Source organism: Catharus ustulatus, chromosome 20, assembly GCF_009819885.2.
Source record: "Catharus ustulatus isolate bCatUst1 chromosome 20, bCatUst1.pri.v2, whole genome shotgun sequence".
NCBI lineage: Eukaryota > Metazoa > Chordata > Aves > Passeriformes > Turdidae > Catharus > Catharus ustulatus.
The window spans coordinates 1869412-1887337 of NC_046240.1; the positions used below are offsets into that span (position 1 = coordinate 1869412).

The 17926-nt window shown below is 49.8% G+C and overlaps 1 protein-coding gene across 1 annotated transcript in view; it reads left to right on the plus strand.

Moving 5' to 3' along the window:
- The first annotated feature begins 2126 nt into the window (after nt 1-2126).
- Nucleotides 2127-17926, plus strand: part of MYOCD (myocardin) — a 34157-nt gene continuing 18357 nt past the window's right edge. Inside the window, exons 1-3 of the mRNA XM_033076797.1 lie at nt 2127-2341; nt 11769-11834; nt 15374-15429. Of these exons, the coding sequence (XP_032932688.1) occupies nt 2287-2341; nt 11769-11834; nt 15374-15429 (177 nt within the window). The 5' untranslated portion in view covers nt 2127-2286. The remainder of the gene's footprint in view (nt 2342-11768; nt 11835-15373; nt 15430-17926) is intronic.

Genomic DNA, 17926 nt, shown 5'->3' on the forward strand with positions numbered 1-17926 from the left:
GCCACCTTGCTAGACAACACAGTAGAACTCTGTTTACAAGCTCAGCTCAGTGCTTGGAGATCAATTTATTTAAATCATCTCTCCCTTGCCAGTCATTAAGGAAAATCCACTTCATCAGGTGTAGCATGAGCAGGAAATCCCATCCAGCCCATGGCAAGCAGGGAGCTCAGCTCAGGGCAGCCCCATTAACCTCAGCTGTCAGGTAACAAGCAACAGGCCAAGAGGAAAAGGTCTGAAGTTGTGCCAGGATTTAGGAAAAATTTCTTCACTGACAGAGTGTTCAGGCATTGGAACAGGCTGCCCAGGGGAGCGGTGGAATGGTGGTGGCCATCCCTGGAAATGTTCAATGAATGTGTAGATTAGCTGCTTAGAGATGTGGGCAGTGGTGGGCTTGACAGTGCTGGGCTGGCAGCTGGACTTGCTGTTCTTAGAGGGCTTTTCCAACCTAAATGATTCTGTGCTTCTGTAGTTCTGACACATGGACTACATGAGGGTGAGAGACCCCAGGAGCTCTCTGCTGTACTGGGGCATGATGAATCAGAGCCTCTGGGACCATGAATGTAGAAGCTCTGAAATTCCCCTCCCCAGCCCAAACTGTGTAGTACTTCCCAGAAACCACAGGATTTAAAAAAAAAAAAAAAAAAAACAACAAACAAAAATAAAAAATCCCAACAAAATTTCAAATCAGTCCTGAAGCATTTTTATGACCTAGAGGGAATTTAGGCAGCTTCCTAGGTGAGACCCACATGTCAGGGAAGCTGGGATCTGTCCTTGACTTAACTTGGCTTGAACTACTTACATTGCACAGTAAAAGGTGAAAGGTGCCAGCAGATCATCCACTCACTCAAGTGAATCAGATGTGGCCTCGAGGGAGGGGAGCCTCAAAGGGTCTGTTTCTCTTTATTTTGTGTATTTGCTATCAGCTTCTCTTCTCTGAGAGCTTGTTTGGAAGGTGGGGAGGGATCCTCCAACACAGCAGTGTCCTCAGCTTCCCTGGGATCGCTGTGGCAAAGGAAAATTCGAGCCAAGGGTTAGCCCTGCCTCACATGTCCCGTGTCCGTGTGCCACAGCACATGGGAGCATCTCAGGTGGATAATCCCTTGGATACAGCCACACACTGGGCAAGGTGTGCAGCACAGCTCAGGGCACACCTGTGCGGCAGCAGGGATGCCCAGGTGCCACACCCGAGCAGTGCCACACTCTGAGCAGAGCCACACCCTGAGCAGTGTCACCCCTGAGCAGGTGCCACCCCTGAGCAGGTGACATCCCTGAGCAGAGCCACACCCGAGCAGTGTCATCACTGAGCAGAGCCACACCCTGAGCAGAGCCACACTTGAACAGTGCCACACCCGAGCAGGTTCCTCCCCTGAGCAGATGCTACCCCTGAGCAGAGCCACACCTGAGCAGTGCCACACCCGAGCAGTGCTGCCCCCACACCTGAGCAGGTACCACACCTGAGCAACGTGCCACACTCGAGCAAGGTGTCACACCCTGAGCAGTGCCACACCCTAGCAGGTGCCACCCCTGAGCAGAGCCACACCCGAGTAGAGCCACACCTGAGCAGGTGACATCCCTGAGCAGTGCCACCCCCGAGCAGTGCCACACCCGAGCAGCCCCGTGCTCAGTCCCTGCTCTGTGCTCCCAGCAGCCACGTCCTGTGCCCTCCTGACGGGGATGGCACCCAAGGCAGTGCTCAGGTGCGACTCTCCCAAAGCCATCCTCTCGCCAGGACGCTGTCCCGACCCCAGCCCTTCCCTCCCCTTGGCGAGCCGAGCCCCCCAGCCCGGTGAGGTGCGGGGCCCGTGTCCCACCACAAAGAGTTAAGCCCTGGCTCTGTTGATATTTCCAGCGGTTCCCAAAGTCGGCTGAGACGGGGAGCGCCCGGATTGGCTGCGTACGGCCGGTAGTAATTAGGATCAGATATCAAACTTCTGTCTTTGCTAAGACCCTTTCCGATAGTCGCTGCTCCCCGCTAGACGATGACATCAGCCAGGACACCCAGCTGCTGTAGTAAACTCCGGGCGGGAGGAGGCTCCCGCTGGCTCCACGTTAATTAGTTCAACTCAGCACAGGGGGAGCAGTTGGTGTCTGTGCCGGGTCACTGCTGGATGGGACCAAATCTTACAAAGCCACTTGCTGCTCCTTGCCAGCCGGCTGTAAAAGCACCCAGAGAGTCCAGGAGAGCTGGATGAATCCTGAGCACCAGCCACGGTTTGGTCGGCTTTTCCCTGTGGAGGAAGTTAATGGTTTAAGTGAGGGGCGCCTGGATCTGGTCCCCGAGTCACCATGACACTCCTGGGGTCTGAGCACTCCTTGCTGATTCGGAGCAAGTTCAGATCAGGTAGGGAAGACCTCGAGATTTCTCTTAAAACTTCTCTCTCTGTCGAGCCGTAGCCACAGACTGTTTTGCATTAAATGTTCGGAAGCAGCATGTGAGCAAAAGGCTCGAGGGGTTGTAGAGCTGTCAGGGCTTTGCTCCTTACAGAGGCTGTTCCACAAGTGCAGACGCATCTTCCTTCCTCTCTCTTGCTTTTTTTCCCTCCTGGTTTTTCGCTGTCTTTGATTTATGTCTGTGCTTTATTTTGGTAAAACTGCAGTTCATGGCTCTCCTGCTCTGGCCCTGCTGCAAAGGATTTGGGCAGGAAGCCAAAAGGGCATCTGGGATAAACAAGGTGTCTAATGCCCTCCGTGTATTCCAGGTGCTCTTGCGGGTCTGTGTGGGATAACCACAGAGAGAACGGGCCTGACACGCTCTCTGCCAGGCAGGCAGCCGAGCTTGTTCCATTAAGTTGTGACTAATTGGAGAAAAATGAATTTGAAGAAATGCGTCATTTTTAGAAGTAAAAATAACAAATGGAACATGAAAAGTATTTAAAGTGACATCATCAGAGAAATAAAACCAGAGGCACACAATTGATTGCCACTCGCGGAGGGTTGGCGAGTTAAACATGCCTGCAGCTCGTAAGTCAGGGAAGCACCAGGCAGGGGCTTCTCCGAGGACGTGCAGTGAGTGAAGGTGAGTGAAGGTGAACTATGGGACGGTGGCTTCTAGATCAGCCCCTCTGCTGGATGTTCATGCCCTTAGTCACTGGCTGCACCTATAGTAAGTATGCTTTTTGGGAGTGGGTATCCTGACTTGTAGCTTTTTTAATGATCACAACATACTGCAAATTTTAACAACAATGCCAAAAAAAACGTTGTCAAGGTGCTTTCTCTGACCTTCCCAGAGGTGAAGGGAATATTGTGTGTGAGGATGTGCAGATAAATCAGTTGCATGTGCTGTTTGGGATGCTTTAAATCCAGACAGGGCAGTCACGTTGGAACATGCACCGCTCTGGCATGTCACCCACGCCGTGTGTGTTTTTGCCTCCTTACTCATTGTAGATAATGAAACGGGAGATTTATGGTACTGATGGGAGACATGAGTGGTGTTATCAGGATCTCTTAGATAGCTGGGTGGTCAACTTAAACTTTGTTTTCTCAGCAAATACAAAGTTGGCAATTGGTTGAAAACCCCAGAGTGTGTGTGCAAACACAAGTGTCCTAGTCTGGCTCAATTATACAAAGCCTGGGTCCAGGTCTTTGGTGTGGTTTCCATATCGCTCTGATCTTACATTTCATTAGATTAAGTCATTCCTTAAATTTTGTTGGTATATTATGGTACACTGCTGTTCATTTGAAAAAAAACTTAGTCTGTAACAATTTCTCCAGCTTGTACAAAGCAACACTGCCACCTCCCTGAGGAGCAGAGGATGGGCTGTGCATTGTCCCTGCATTCTTTTCAAATGAACCAAGATTGTTTTTAAGGCTCATTTCTAGTTTATTTGTAAGCTGGTTTTATTATGGAACCAACAGTGGGCTCTCTAAACATATTTTTCAAATGATTCTCCAAGAAAAGTAAACATTGTGGATCTTTGTGTCCATAAATTCTCGTGCCTTTCAGCATTTCTAGGACAGTCAATTTGTGGGGCATTCTTTCCTTCATGATTTATTCCAACAACTGCTATCCCTTGCTATGGCCTGGTGTAAGGCAGGCTTCCCATTTGACAAGATTTCTCTGCTTGTTGATTTTGTTGGAGCTGTGCTCACCAACATCCCAAATGCGTGTCTGCACCTCGCTGTCCCCATGGCTGTGACCGCTGGTGACATGGGACATGGCCACAGCACAACCCTGGGTGTCAGTGTGTGAGGTGGGAGGATGCTGAGAAACCCAAATAAGTCACTAAAGCAGCTTTCAGTTTGTGCTGGATTTTTAATATCATGGGCAACAGAGAAGAAAAAGCTAACATTTAATGCAATCTCTGACTTGCAAAGTCTCAAGGCACAGTTTCCTGTGGCATCCCTGCTCTGTGTGCAGGCTTTGTCACCTGTAAAGCCCCACAAGGATGGCAGGAGGTGCAGAGCCCTGATTTACCATCCTTCCTTTGCTTGGAAGAGGGTTGAAAGTCTCAGACATCCCATGGCTGTGCCCCACACCACCCTGCACGGCTCAGGGGCTGTGACACGGGCCAGCAGCAGTTTCAGAGCTGTGTAGCTTGCACAGAGGCAGGAGGGATCAGCCCCTGAAATGCCAAGCCCCAAGAAGGCACACTGAGCTGTGCACCATTGCTTTGGGAATGCTCTTGAGCCGCAGGTGTGAGGCTCTGTTTGCTCCCCAGGTTTGGGAAGGATTAGCTGTGCTCCATGACTCATGATATGAGTCTGAATCCCTTTTGAAGAATTCCAGGCCAATATTAAAGAGGGCTGAAGTAAATCTTAATAACTAAACTTTTGCTGTCTCTCCCTGGCCTGCACACTGAGCAGCTGAAGAAGCTATGTGAGTGCGTGAAGGGGAGCTGGAGAGACATCACTTGTTGTTTCCTCCTCCCAGAGTCCCTTTAATCTCTGTGTTATGCACCAGGCAGAAAAGTGGAGCAAGGAGCTGGCAGCTGGAAGGTGGTGGCACTGGTGTGGCTCCAGGGCCAGCTCTCCTGTCCTTCACTTCCATCTGACAGCATCAGTAGCAAGCAAAAGTGTGTTTATCCAGGAAAGGCTGCTGTGGTGGTGGCAGTGGCTTTTCTCAGTGTGCCCTGCAATCACCCCTTGAGTGCCACAGTGGTTTCTCCTGTTCTTCTCTCTCCAGTGGTCTCAGTGGAGGGCCAGCACAGCTGTGCCATGAGGAGGGACAGTGACTATCCCAGTGCCAGGCACCCAGATCCGCTCCAGAGGAGAGAGAGAAAATCACCACCATGCTGCAGTCCTGCAGGGTCCTGCTTCCCTTCCTCAAAGATCTGTGTGCCTCTTTATTTTGTCTGTTTGACCAAACATAAATATTCTAATCTGAGGTCATCCTGACAAATTTTGCAGGAATGATGATTCTTCAAGTATGCCATGCTGTCCCATACGATCCAACTATCAATGGGATTGCAGTAAATCAACAGGACATCTAAGTGCTATTCCAGAAACACATTTAACTCTTCCCAGAGATGATCATTTTTGTGCTCTCTTGCTCTGAGTACAAACCAATTGTTCTCCAGCAGTGGAGAAGCATTGGCATTGGACAAAGCAAACAAAGCTGACAAATGCAGATCCAGCCTTAGCCCTGACCTTTTTTTTGCAGCTGTATGGAAAGCACTTGCAAGGCCAACATCTGCCTAACTTCAGTGGTAATTCAGATAATTGGTGAGAAGTGAAAGTTTAACACTATAAATAAGACTCTGCATGGCTTGGCATGGGGTACCAAGACCTAATTGTGGACATATGGGTGTGGGTTTGCAGAGAACACTTGCTGGCTCTATGGAGGAAAGTATTCATGCTTCCACATAGGGCTTGAATGAAACTGAGATGGGAGAGGAATTTATTCTGTCTGCCTCCGGTGGCGAGAGTGATTTGGACCAAAATCAGCAGGTCAATAAAGGCAGAAGAGAATCGGTCTTGGTAGGGTGTTTGGCCAGGCGTTTTGGCAGAACCTTTATTTTGATTTTCCTGGTGTCCAAAGATAAAGCATGTGCCTGTGTTTCCTCTCAGATCATGAACTCATACAGGTCACAGCCAGTGTGTGTGCATTCAAACTATGGCCTTGCTGTAACTTATGAGACTTTTATGAAGTTTTCATAAAGCACTGACTTGGTGTAGATCAGTTTGGGCTTTTGTTTTTCTGGGACCTTATCCCTCTGTGGTTTAATGGGCAGTCAGATGTTCCTTTGTCAGTCAAGCATGTGTTGTAGCACAGATTGAAACAGACCTCATTGTGCTTCAGGGACATCTGCCTGGGCTGCTCATGGGGTGCTGAAGGGCTGGCTCCAAGGGCCTGTTCTCAAGACTACTGTGAGGTTGGGGTTGCACATTAGGATGGATTCACAGGGATTTCACAGCTGGTTGTGCCCATTTGGTGGTCTGGGCTCCTTGCTAGCCAGCTGTGCTAGCCTAGTGTCTCTTCTAAGGTACCTGAAGACCTGGACTTGGGGTTAGAAATGTAATTCTCACCCGTTCAGAGATTTTTAGTGCAGTCTCACAGGTAACACACACATTTGTAGCACATCTGTCTGTTAGAAGTAAAATGCTCCCAGCTCTGAAGTGACATCACAGGCAGAGATAAAGCAGTGCCCACCTGGGAAAGAACTGACCAGGGCTGTGCATGGCTGTCCTGGCTGAGCAGTGCCATTTCCAGCTTCATCTCTGAGCTTCATCTCTGCTCGCACAGGTCCCACAGAGGTCACGTTGTCAGAGGATAACATGGGCCTGGAGACGTGATGTTAGAGAGAAATCACTTAGTGGCTCAAGGCTATGGGCAGGGCAGATGGGCTGAAATCCATGGTGGGGATCAAGACAAAGCCTGGCCAAGGTGTTTTCACAAAACAGCAGCTCCAGAAAAGTCCTATGGGACTCTGCTGTGGCTAGCTTGTCATCCAGCTCAGAATCACTCCACACTGGAGTTTAATGCCAGCTGGGAGGGAGCCCCAGGGTCCTGCCCACATCCTGCTTGAGAATTGACTCTTGCTCCTGGTGCAGCTGTGAGGAAAAGACACACTCCTGAGAGAGCCATGAACAGCATGATTGAACCTGCCAGAGTGCCAGCCCTGATCCTGCCCTGCTGGCACCTTGGGGCAGTCAGAGGATCCATGAGGCAGCTCCCCTTCCCCATCATACAATGTCTTGGACATTAAATGCAAAGCCAGTTTCACAGCCAGCAGCAGTCCTGCCTTTCAAAGGTGGCTGGGTCCAAAACAGGGCCAGGAGTTGGATTTGATGATCCTTGTGGGTGCCTTCCAACTCTGGATATTCTCTGATTTCGGGGCGACTTTGTGCAATCAGTGTGTGAGCAGGGCAGGTCACCAGGTTCCCTGGTACACACCATGGCCATGGACAGGCCTGTGTTTCACTTTTGCTCAGCTGCTGTTTGTGGGCAGCAGGAGCTCCCCTCCCAGCTCCCAGTTTGTTGCCAACCCCCCTCCAACACCCCAGCAGAGCTGTCCCCATCCTGTGCACCACTGAGGTGCACTCACACTCCCCAAACCCCAGCTCTGAGCCATGAGGGCAGGAATGAGCTGCTGGTGGCAGAAGGGACAGTGACTTACTGCTGCTTTTTCAGGGGTCTCCTCCTTGGGGACAGACCAGCCCCAATGCTAGGTCAGGTCAGCCGTGTCTGTCCTGCCTGTCCGAGGAGGGCACTTCCCCCAGCCCATGGGACACGTGCCTCATGCTGCTCAGCCCCCTGTGCTGCTCAAGCCAATTCCCCGAGGAGAGGATGGTGCTGGGAGTGCTCTGGCAATACCTCAGTGCAGGGATGGTCTGATGCAGGTGATAAAAGTCCCATCCCATCCTGATTGTCTGCTGAGCCCCAGACTCACAGTGTCCTCACAGGCTGAAGCTGATGGCCGGATCTGCCTGTTCTTGGGGTGGAGTGAAGATTTGAACATGTCTTTTCTGTGCATCACCAGCCCAGGCAAAGCCCAAGCTGTCCTCTGAGTTTTCTACAGCTCTGAGGTCAGTTCCTAGAGAGGAGGATGACTCATGGCTGCAAGTCACAGGCAGTGCTCAAAGCTTGAGCCACCAGAGATGCCAGGAGGTCTTGTCTGCACCACTGACACAGCCCTGCTGCACAGGACATTTCTGGAAGCCAGTATCAGTGAATGGGACTTGGTACTAGCATACAAGTGAGGAGTATTTCTAACAGAAAAAGTTCATGAGCAATTTCGCTGGGATAGGTCTGCCGTGTATCTCATCATCCTGGGAGGATTTCTCATTGTGGGGCACCCCAGGAGGGAGCGAGATTGCTGAAAGAAAGGCTGTCTCTCAGTTGGGGGTGGCACAGGATGACCAGTGTGCACAGCTACTCCCTGGCTGCCACTTCTCACCATCCAAACTGGTGCAGGCAGGCAACAAGTGTTACAGGTGAACAAGGATGCTGAGTGGTGGGACCAAGATTGTCTCTTCAGTGCTCCAGCCACCACTTTTCATATGATAAATGTTCCTCTGAAGTGTTAGCACACCAGTTCCCTTGAAAAATAAGAATATTCATGAAAATTTAATTCCCATACAGCACTCAGAGCTCAGGCCTCCACACATGCAGCAGAGGAAGAGGAAAGAACTGCAGCTGGGGTCAGACAAAGCTTCAAGGAAAGAGCTAAATGGTGGTTTGCATGGTGCTAGGGACTCCTCCAGCCCTGATTTTAAGCACTGTTGGTTGTAAGGGAAAGGTGCGAGCCTTAAGCTGGCATCTGCCAAGCTGCAAATTGCAGCACTGCCTCAGAGGCTGCTCCCCTCTTGTACAGAGATGTTCAGCATTTTTCTCTGACACTGCCAATACTTTTCTTCAGATGGTTTGCAACAGGTTTTGGAAGTTCGCAGAAATATTTGAGAGTCAAGTCATGCATCCTACTGCATGAGGAGGTCCAGATTGGGATGGATATTTGGTGGCTGAAATAACTGTTTCAACTCTTGAGTGTGTGCTGCTCCTGGAAGTGGCTGCTACTTGCTCTGGCCTGTCCTCACATTTTTTGACAGCATGCCCTGAACAGACAAGGCTGGATAAAATTTTCCTCCTTGCCCTGTAGCTTAAGGATGGGCCAGGCTTAAGGACATTTGTAAGCTCAGCATGGCCCATGATGAACTCCCTGTCTAGGGGAGGTGACCTGCCCATGGAATTGCTCAGCTCTCACACCAGAGCACTGAGTGACATTGCTGGCTCACAGCCTTTCTACCCATCAGCACAAAAAACAAACTGGAGACTTTTCTCCTTGCACAAAATGACCATTACATAGTCCCAGGTCCCCTCTGTGACAGTTTATCCACAGGGCAGGAGGCAAAGGAGAGGCTGTGAGGTGCAGCACAGACCAGCTGCAGCGTGGGGGATCCCCCATGTTAGTGGAGAAACACAAAATCGCAGGATGATTATATGCAGGTGCTTTTATTGAAGAGCTCTGGGAGTCGGGGTACAAACCCAAATCTAACTCTGACATGGATTCAAGAGAGACATGTTTTTATACCCTTTTCATTATGTAACTATATAATAATTACTAAACCCCTATTGTTCTATTGTATACATTGATCTTATCCAAGCATGGATTCTTGTGATTTCCATCAGGTCCCCAAAATCCCCTTTCTCATGATTCTTGTTTCGATTACATCGCTTCTCATGATTCTTATTATGATCAAACAATAATATATTCAACTTACCAAACAATTATTACATTTAACAATCCTATTATTTATCACATGATGATTACACAGGTGCAATTTCACGATTCAATAAAGACAAAGCTCAACATTTGTTCCCAGGGCCTGGTTCCCTTTCCCAGGCCTACCAGACCCAACCTTTCTTTCTACCCTCTGAATCTGTTGTATATAATTCCCATGATTTTAGAAAAATTTTTAACCCTATGCTATCACCCAGACTGTGTCCTGCTCACTGGAGGGCAGTGGGATCTGGGGAATCTGGGTTCCCAAGCACTGCTCCTGCAGCCAAGCAGTGGGGGAGCTATGGCAGTGAAACCCACACGTTTTTATCACTTCTTGCAGCAGGGCAGATGATTAATCTTACACCAACCACATGGGAAATCATCATCACCTTCCGAGCTATGCTCCAAGGGGATTTGTGCCCTGTCCTTCTCCTCCTCGCCAGCCTGGCTGACAGCTGGCTGCTCCAGGGCACTGGTGAATTGTTTGTTTGCTAGCAAGGGCTATGAAATAAGCAGAAGCAGAAGGGAATGTGGGCCCTGAATGCACAGTTAGAATCCCCCTTATGGATGTGGTACCTCACTTGGGCTGGCTGTGTCGGAAGCTGGAGTGAAATGGTGCAAATAATTTGGCACACGTGGGAGCTGTGAAGGGAAGTGATGGAGGATCCTCACTCAGGATATTTTACAGCCTGATGGGGCACTGCTGTGTCCTTGGCAGGGTGGTGTATGTGACTCGAGCAGGCTTTGCTGTCTCTGATTCCTGTTAATAATGTGATGTTGTGTGTAAATTGCCTCAGTTGAAGGCAGGATGCTCTAATGCCTGGGATACTGGACCAGGACTAGGAGAGGACAGAACCATTCTTGGGTGGTTGACAGACTGTTTTTATTCTTAGACAGTTTCTTACCTCCCTTAGCTCACCTCTTCCACAAAGATCCATCTCTTCCTCAGGGAAAGTGCCAAGCTCTGCAGTTCTTCAGTACTGTAAGCAGTCACAGAGAGGGTTCTGTGCAGAGAAATTGGGGTACAGCTCATCCTGTGTGAGATCCCAGCCAGGAGCTGGTTACCTTTAATCTGCCTGCATGGCCCAGGAGGAAACACAGGCATTCCCAGAGCCTGGACTGTCTCATTTGGTTTTCAGGGTCCCTGAGGGGGATGACTTCTGCAAAAGAGGTGCAGATAACTGGGTGAGTGTAGGTACCCAGAGAGTGAGGGTCTAAATCTGTGTCCACAGGCAGAGCCAGCACTTACTCAGGGTGGTGCCACAGGGCAGAGGAGGGCTACAAACTCCCCTGGCTGCAAGGTTTGCAGGGACTTCAGCCATCAGCTTCACCCTGGGTTAAGAAGAGCAGCACACACACAGACTTTGCCACATACTGAAGGCTACATTTTTCCCTCCCAGCAAGAATCTATCTGTGGTGTCCAAAGAAGTGCTGGAATTTGGCAGGAGATCATTGTCCCACATGAAGCCTTCACTAAACATTTGCTCTGAATGTGAAACATGGTTTGTACAGAGGACATGGAAAAGTCACAAGCAATGGCATGTCAGGGAGCACCATGCTTTGGGGACTGCTCTGCAAAGGATTACTTTTCAGCTCCATCCCACCTCCCAGGAGAGCTGTGTTGTAGACATGAGCTGTTGGCAGAGCTCAGCAGGTTGCTCCCAAGGACAAAATGCTGTTCTTGCCTTTGTTTTCCTTCCAACCCCAGCTCATTCTGGGCCGCTGAGGTGAAGCAGCCTGGGGCTGTGCTGGTGGGCAGGGAAGTGTGTGGTTATGTGGTGACTGAGGTGTCTGTATTTGTGTTCTGTTCTAACTGTTCTGAGCTTCCAGCAGGAAAGCATGGGACTGAGTTCTGTATTTCACCTTGTGATACAGGTGTTCTCTCGAGGACAAATTTGCAAAACCAAAGGTGTAGAATATGACACTAACTCAAAGTACAGGCATGGTTACCTGGGTGAAGGGATGAGCTGAATTGTTCACAAGGCTGGTCCAACAGCAGCAGGGATCAGTGCCAGACCTCTGTGCCACACACAGACCCCACACACTTTGTCCCTGTATTAGCACCTCAGGGCAATCCTGCCCCTTCCCCTGACACTCTCTCTCTCACAGTTTTACAGCTACGGCTCCAGCAGAGAAGGACCCGTGAGCAGCTGGCAGACCAAGGCATCATGCCACGTGAGTACCTTCCTCTGCCTTTTTCATCCTGGTTCAGAGGGCTATGTTCACCCTGGGCACTGCTGGGGCATTGTGTGGCACCAGCTGCCCGCTCAGACCCCCACAGCTCAGAGCAAAGTGCTACCAGGGGACTTTGCTGCCAGCCTTGCAGAAATGTGATGATCCCTGGTGCTGTACAGTGCATTTATCACACAGACTATAATGCCCCTGCTCAAATTGAAGTCAAGAGAGATGCTTACTTTACACCGTCCAAAATTTCAGCTGCATTTATGCCAGTCCCAGAGGTCACTGTAGCAGGACAAGCATATCCAGCTCAAGCAGAGGACTCACAAAGCTGTTCATGTAGGAAGGGCAGAGAATCTCCTGTCCTCCTGTAAAAGCCAGGAACCTCTGTGCCAGGACAAGGAAGAGGACGAGAGGGCTCATTCCAGGAGGCTGGGGAGGAAGGCAGCTCTGGGGCACTGCCTTGGCCCTGCTGCAGACAGGCAGTCCCTGGAGGATTGACCATACCCAGGTCTGTGCCCACAGGGCAGAGCTGTCAGTGCACACCTGAGGCCAGTGAACCCCCACAGGGGCTGCTTGCTGCAGAGTGACAAATGTGTTCCCCCTCTGACCCCATCCCCCTCTGCTCACCTGGCATTCGAGCCTGAAGGACAAACTCCAGGACAGCATTACAATGAAATCATTCTGCACCAAAATCAGTTGCTAGAGCCCAAAAAGTGAATGAAAACCATCCCCTTCTGCACCTGCAGGTGCATCATGAAAGCTGTAGCACCACTGGAGAAAGGATGCTGGGAGCTCAGCCCTGCTCAGTGGAATACTCCATCCTGACCTAGCTCAGGCTCCATGTGCAAATCTGTGGTTACCTGAGACCCAGGTAGAGGATTCTCCTTTCTGTCTCATCAAGGACCCCTTGGGTTCACTGCTAAGATCACAATTTTCCAGAGGCTGTGTCACTTCTGTCTCTTCTGGTTGCCCTTGAAGACTGTGAAGGAGCTCTTGCCTAAGCAGCAGAACACCACCTAAGAGCATGGCTCCAGCACTGCTTGCTGCACCCTGTCCCTCCCCTGTCCCTCCTGGAGGATTGTGCTGAACAACAGGTGCCTTCTCAGGACATTCTTGTCAGCACCAAGTACTAGGAAAACTTGAGCAGGATGACAAAAATCATGACTGCCAAGATGATCAATGGTTTTTAAGACTGATAAATGCATACTCTTTCCATGTTTTGCCTGTTTATTTCTTCAAGCACTCAGATTTTATGCTGCCTGCCATGAAAGGGCAGGCACTTTGATCACAAGACTCCAGGAGCTGAAGCTTTAGACAAAATACTGTGATATCTGTTAGAGTAATGCAAGAACATGGGGCAGCAGTGTCCCCTGAGAGGTTTGTACACCTGGGGCTGCTCTGTCACACGTGGCACCCGACAGCTCAAACCTTACACATTGCAAAGTATTCAGCCAAATATTTTTGATGGCAGCTGAAGGGTATTTTCCTGTTACTTACAGCTTCTTTGCACTTCCAACTTCTAGGCTGACATTTTGCAGTCTGGTTTCTGTCCAAGAAGACCATTTTGGGAAACTTGAGCACGGTTCACTCACTGAAAGTAATAGAAGAAAAGGCACTTATGCCATTATAAAAACAAACATGCAGAATTTAACCGCTGAATTTGACATCAGGAGGAAGTGTCAGATGTTAGCATTTAATACATGGGAGCCCCAGCCAGCTTCCCCATGACTTGGGCATGTGCAGACAGTCCTTATGAAAAACAAGTCTTTGTTAACCGTATCTTCCCATGCCATGTTGGTTCTGAGGACCAGCAGGTGAGTCCCCCTGGCTGTGATGGACTGCAAAAATATCTGTGCTTGAAGATGCAAAAATACCTCCTGCTATACACAGCCACCACCTCATCCTCACTGAAGCCTTAAAATAACTGTCCAAGGTGATCAACACCACACATAGCCCCTCCACCCTGGTACCCCCAGGACCTCACCCATTTCATGCTGAAATGTCACCCCTGACAAGTTCTCTGAACTAGCAGTGCTAGCAATGTCTTTATTTGTTCTGCAGACTGAGACAAGCTGCAGCACCCACATAATTCCTCCAAAAATCTTGGTAAATGACTAAACTCTGCAGCACTTTCCCCTTGAATAGCACAGCACTTGGTCAGTGCCTGTAGCACACTGCCAGCATCAGTACTTCACATGAGCAGGGCTGGGAAAGTCATCTCTCTTGCTAACTTCATTTTCTCATATGCACTGTTTAATTTTGCTTCTCATTAAAGCAGCTGTCACCAGTGCTGGTGGCTGCTCACTGGAGCATGGCACAGCAACACCAGCTTGTCTGTCTGTCTGCTTTCCAAATGGCAGGAGTAGGAATGTGCCTTCTGTGTTTTTCTGTGATTCACTGGATGTCCCAGGGGTTCCCTGGGTGTTGGCTTCCAAAAGCCAGTTCAGAGGGCCCCCAAACCTTTCCTGTTTCTCCCCAGTCTTCTTTTCAACCTCCCCTAGACTGATGGAGGATAACAAGGCCTGCATGAAAATAGTTTCTGTCTTTATTGGATCCCATTCAGAAGATGGAAGGAGAATTTCTGTTGTCAGACAAAGAGTTGCAGCAGACTATTTTTGTGGGTCAGGATACCTTCCCCTTCCTTGTCCCAATGGGAACAGTTAGTTTTTTCTGCTTACACAGACAGAAAAGAATTTTTGTAGGATGTGAGAAGTATTAACCCCTTCACTATGTAAATTCTGCCTTGATTTCTACTGCACCACAGTGAACAAGGAAATGTGCAAGGTTCTCCATGACTCCAGCACAGGCTGCTCCATGGGACTGCTGTTCACTGGTCCAAGAGCCAGGGAATATTGGCCTATTTTTGGGAGTGCCACTGGGTTAATCCTCCTTGAAGTCAGGAGATGCTGAGGACATGATCTGCTGCTTGCCTGCCCAGGGAGGTCCCATGTGACACAGCTGCTTCTGAGCAGGGGTCAGGACAAATGCCAGTGGTCAGTGACAGAGGAGGGATAAAGAGAGAAGAGGGATAAACCTGGCAATGCCCTTGCTGGAGGCTGCACCACAGACCCCAAGAGCTGAGGCAGATATTCATTTTCCTGCTGAACTCAAGCCTTAGTCACCTACAGGTTTTACTTTCAGGTGAGGTCCCTCACAGGTGTTTGCTCTCCCCAGATGTGTCTTCCGGATCTGTGGTGCCTTCCACAACCTGCAGGGAACACGGCAGGGAAAAGATTTATCCTCTCTCTGACGTGTCCCACAGAGCACTGTGTTTCAAAGCCTGCACCCCTCCTTGCCCACGTGCCTCCTGCTCTCCCCATGCTCTCCATCCCCCCTGCTCTCTTGCCATGGACTGGCTGAGAGCATGGGATTTCCCAGAGCTTTCCTGAGTTATTTTTAGTCAGCACAATAAAGAGAACAGCTAGTTTGTGTTGCTATTTTTATAGCACTCATTAAAATGCTGTTGCTGAATATCCTGGTAGCTGCTTGCTTCCGCTCCTGTGCTGACTGCTCCTCTTTCTTTCCTGTTGCAGCACTGAAAAGCCCATCTGCATTCCATGAACAGCGAAAAAGTCTGGAGCGAGCCAAGGTAACTCCTGCAGCCGTCCCCATGAGGGAACACATGGGCTTGCTTTGCATGAGTCACGGGGTTTGAAAGCACCTTCCACCACTGTCCCCTCCTCTGGCACCCTCCATGCTGGCCTGGTGGCCAAGGATGAGAGGCAGGGCACCTCTCCTGCTTCCAGAAATGCTTCCAGGCTCACAAACACTCTGGAGCACCCTTCTCCCAGCAGGGAAGGTTTTTCAAAAGGGCAAAGGGGGCATCTGTGCCCTGAGCTGTGGGGTTTTACAGCAGCCCCGGGTTTTACAAAAGGCAGGGCAGGGTTCAGCATGGCTTTGTCAGTCCTTGCAGTGAATGTCCCTCCAGTGGAACTGCTGCTTCCCTTCCTTCACATCCACAGCCTGCTCCTCCTGCACTGGCTGCTCTGCACTCCTGGCAGCGAGGTCAGAGCAGGGCCAGCAGTGGCCAGGCCTGAGGGAACACAGTCAGCAAGTGTGCAGGGGAATGCAGGTGCCACCTGCAGCCAGACCCCAGGGAGCTCACACTTGTCACCAGGCAGGAGCTCTGGCTTTTAGCTCTGCAGTGCAGCTTGGCCATTAGGACACAACATCCAAGGGGAAATGAGCCAGGCTCCCACCCACCCCAGTACCAGGCTTCCCTAAACACTGCCAAAGGCAGGAGCCATTTCCAGAACACACTGAAACTCTGTGTTCTGATCACTTTCTGGAAAATCACATTGGTTTTCCAATCACCAAATATCCAGCCTTGATCAAGCTGGAGGGATCATCCCAGAAAGGGAAGCAATTAATCATGCAGGTTTTGCTTGAACACAAGAATTTGTTCCATTAATGCAAAATGTGCTTGCAGTCACATGGGAAAGGACCTTTGCAAGGAAGAATGATTGTGAAATACAGGGAAATGCTCTTCTGAACTTAAACACACTCCAAATCACTTGCCCCAAGTCTCCTGTGGTAATAAATGGCAAGCATAAGAAATACAGTATGACTCTGAAAGATTAGTATGCTTTAAAAATTTCAAGCAATCCAAAGTATCCTTGAAGTGTCATATATTTTACAGTTAAAGTATACATTTGTGTCTCTTTCTCTTTCTCTTCAAAAGCTTTCACTGGCTAGTTGCCTGGGGAAAGGGGAAGGATGGTCTAGTCTATCCCAAACCACAGGCATGTTTAGAAAGTGCTAATGAAGACACTGAGCACAGCCCATAACAAACATTATTCCCTTGCAAAGCTGCCCTGCTTAGACCTGGGACTGGGAAGATCAGCAGCTGTTTCCAAACACTTACTCAAAGGCATTTCTTGTTTAGCTGATTTTCCCCCCAAGCTGATGTTGTGCAAACAGAAAGCAGATAACTGTTCATGTCTTGTGAAAGCTCCTCTGCTTCAGCTGCTGTTAAAAAAGCTCACATCTGAAGTCTTCATCATTTGCACCCCAGAGACACAAATGCAGCTTATTAACAGCCAGGGTCCAAAGGAACTGAAGTCACAGCAGAGACACAGCTGTGGGACAGCAGCTGGAGCTGAGCCCAAGTCAGGACCTGATCTAAGGATTAGCTGGAAATGCATTATGTGAGTTTGAACTCAGGTGCAGACACCAGCTTGCTCTGAGCTGGCACAGGAACCAGGCAAACCGACACACAGGCCAAGCATAGGATTGTGTTGGTGAAAGTAAGCTGGGAAAAATATGGGGGAAGGGTAAGGCGTTATAAAGACTTTAGTAAATAAAATGTCTATTGTTTGTTTAAACATGTCACTGGCTATGTTAGAGGCTGGCAGTGGGCCAGCACAGCAGACTTTGAAGATGGTGTCCTATAATAGATCGTTGGGGTGGAGAACAGACAGCAGGCTGGCTTTCCTGGGTCTGTCTGGCTCAGCAGGGCTTGAGCACTCACCCAGCACCCCAGCAGAGAGGGGCTGTGGGGTGTCTGTCATGGCTCTGCCCAGAGAAGGACAGCCCCACTGGGCAGATCCTGACTAATTTGTGAGCACTGACAGACACCCAGTGAGCTGCTCTGGGTGTGAGCTCTGACAGACACCCAGTGCCCACAGCCTGCTCCAGTGCTCTCTGAACTGTGCTGTGAGCACTTGCCCCCTGATTCCCAGCCCAAGCTGTTCTGCTGAAGTTTGAACACACTACTGTGTGTATATTCAGAACTCTTTTTTTTCCCTGCAGCAGTTTTAAAAGCTGTTTTGCATCCTGTGTCCCAATAGCCATCTCACTTCTGGACTGACCAACCTCCCCTCCCGTTTACCCCCCGCACTGATCTCATCTCAGTGCTGATGTCTGTAGCTGTCTGCCCAGACCCTTCCACGGACCCTTTCAGATGTAGGGCAGAGAACAGGGCCAAGCTGACACCCTGTGCTGTTTCTCCCTTGCTGGTTTGGGGTTGTGGGTCAGCTGCTGATCACTGGATTCTCCAGAGCCTTTTATACTTTTCCAATGCATGGAGTAACTAATTTCTGCCTAAGGCCCTGTCCAGTGACCACTGCAGGAGTATCTCTGGTGCA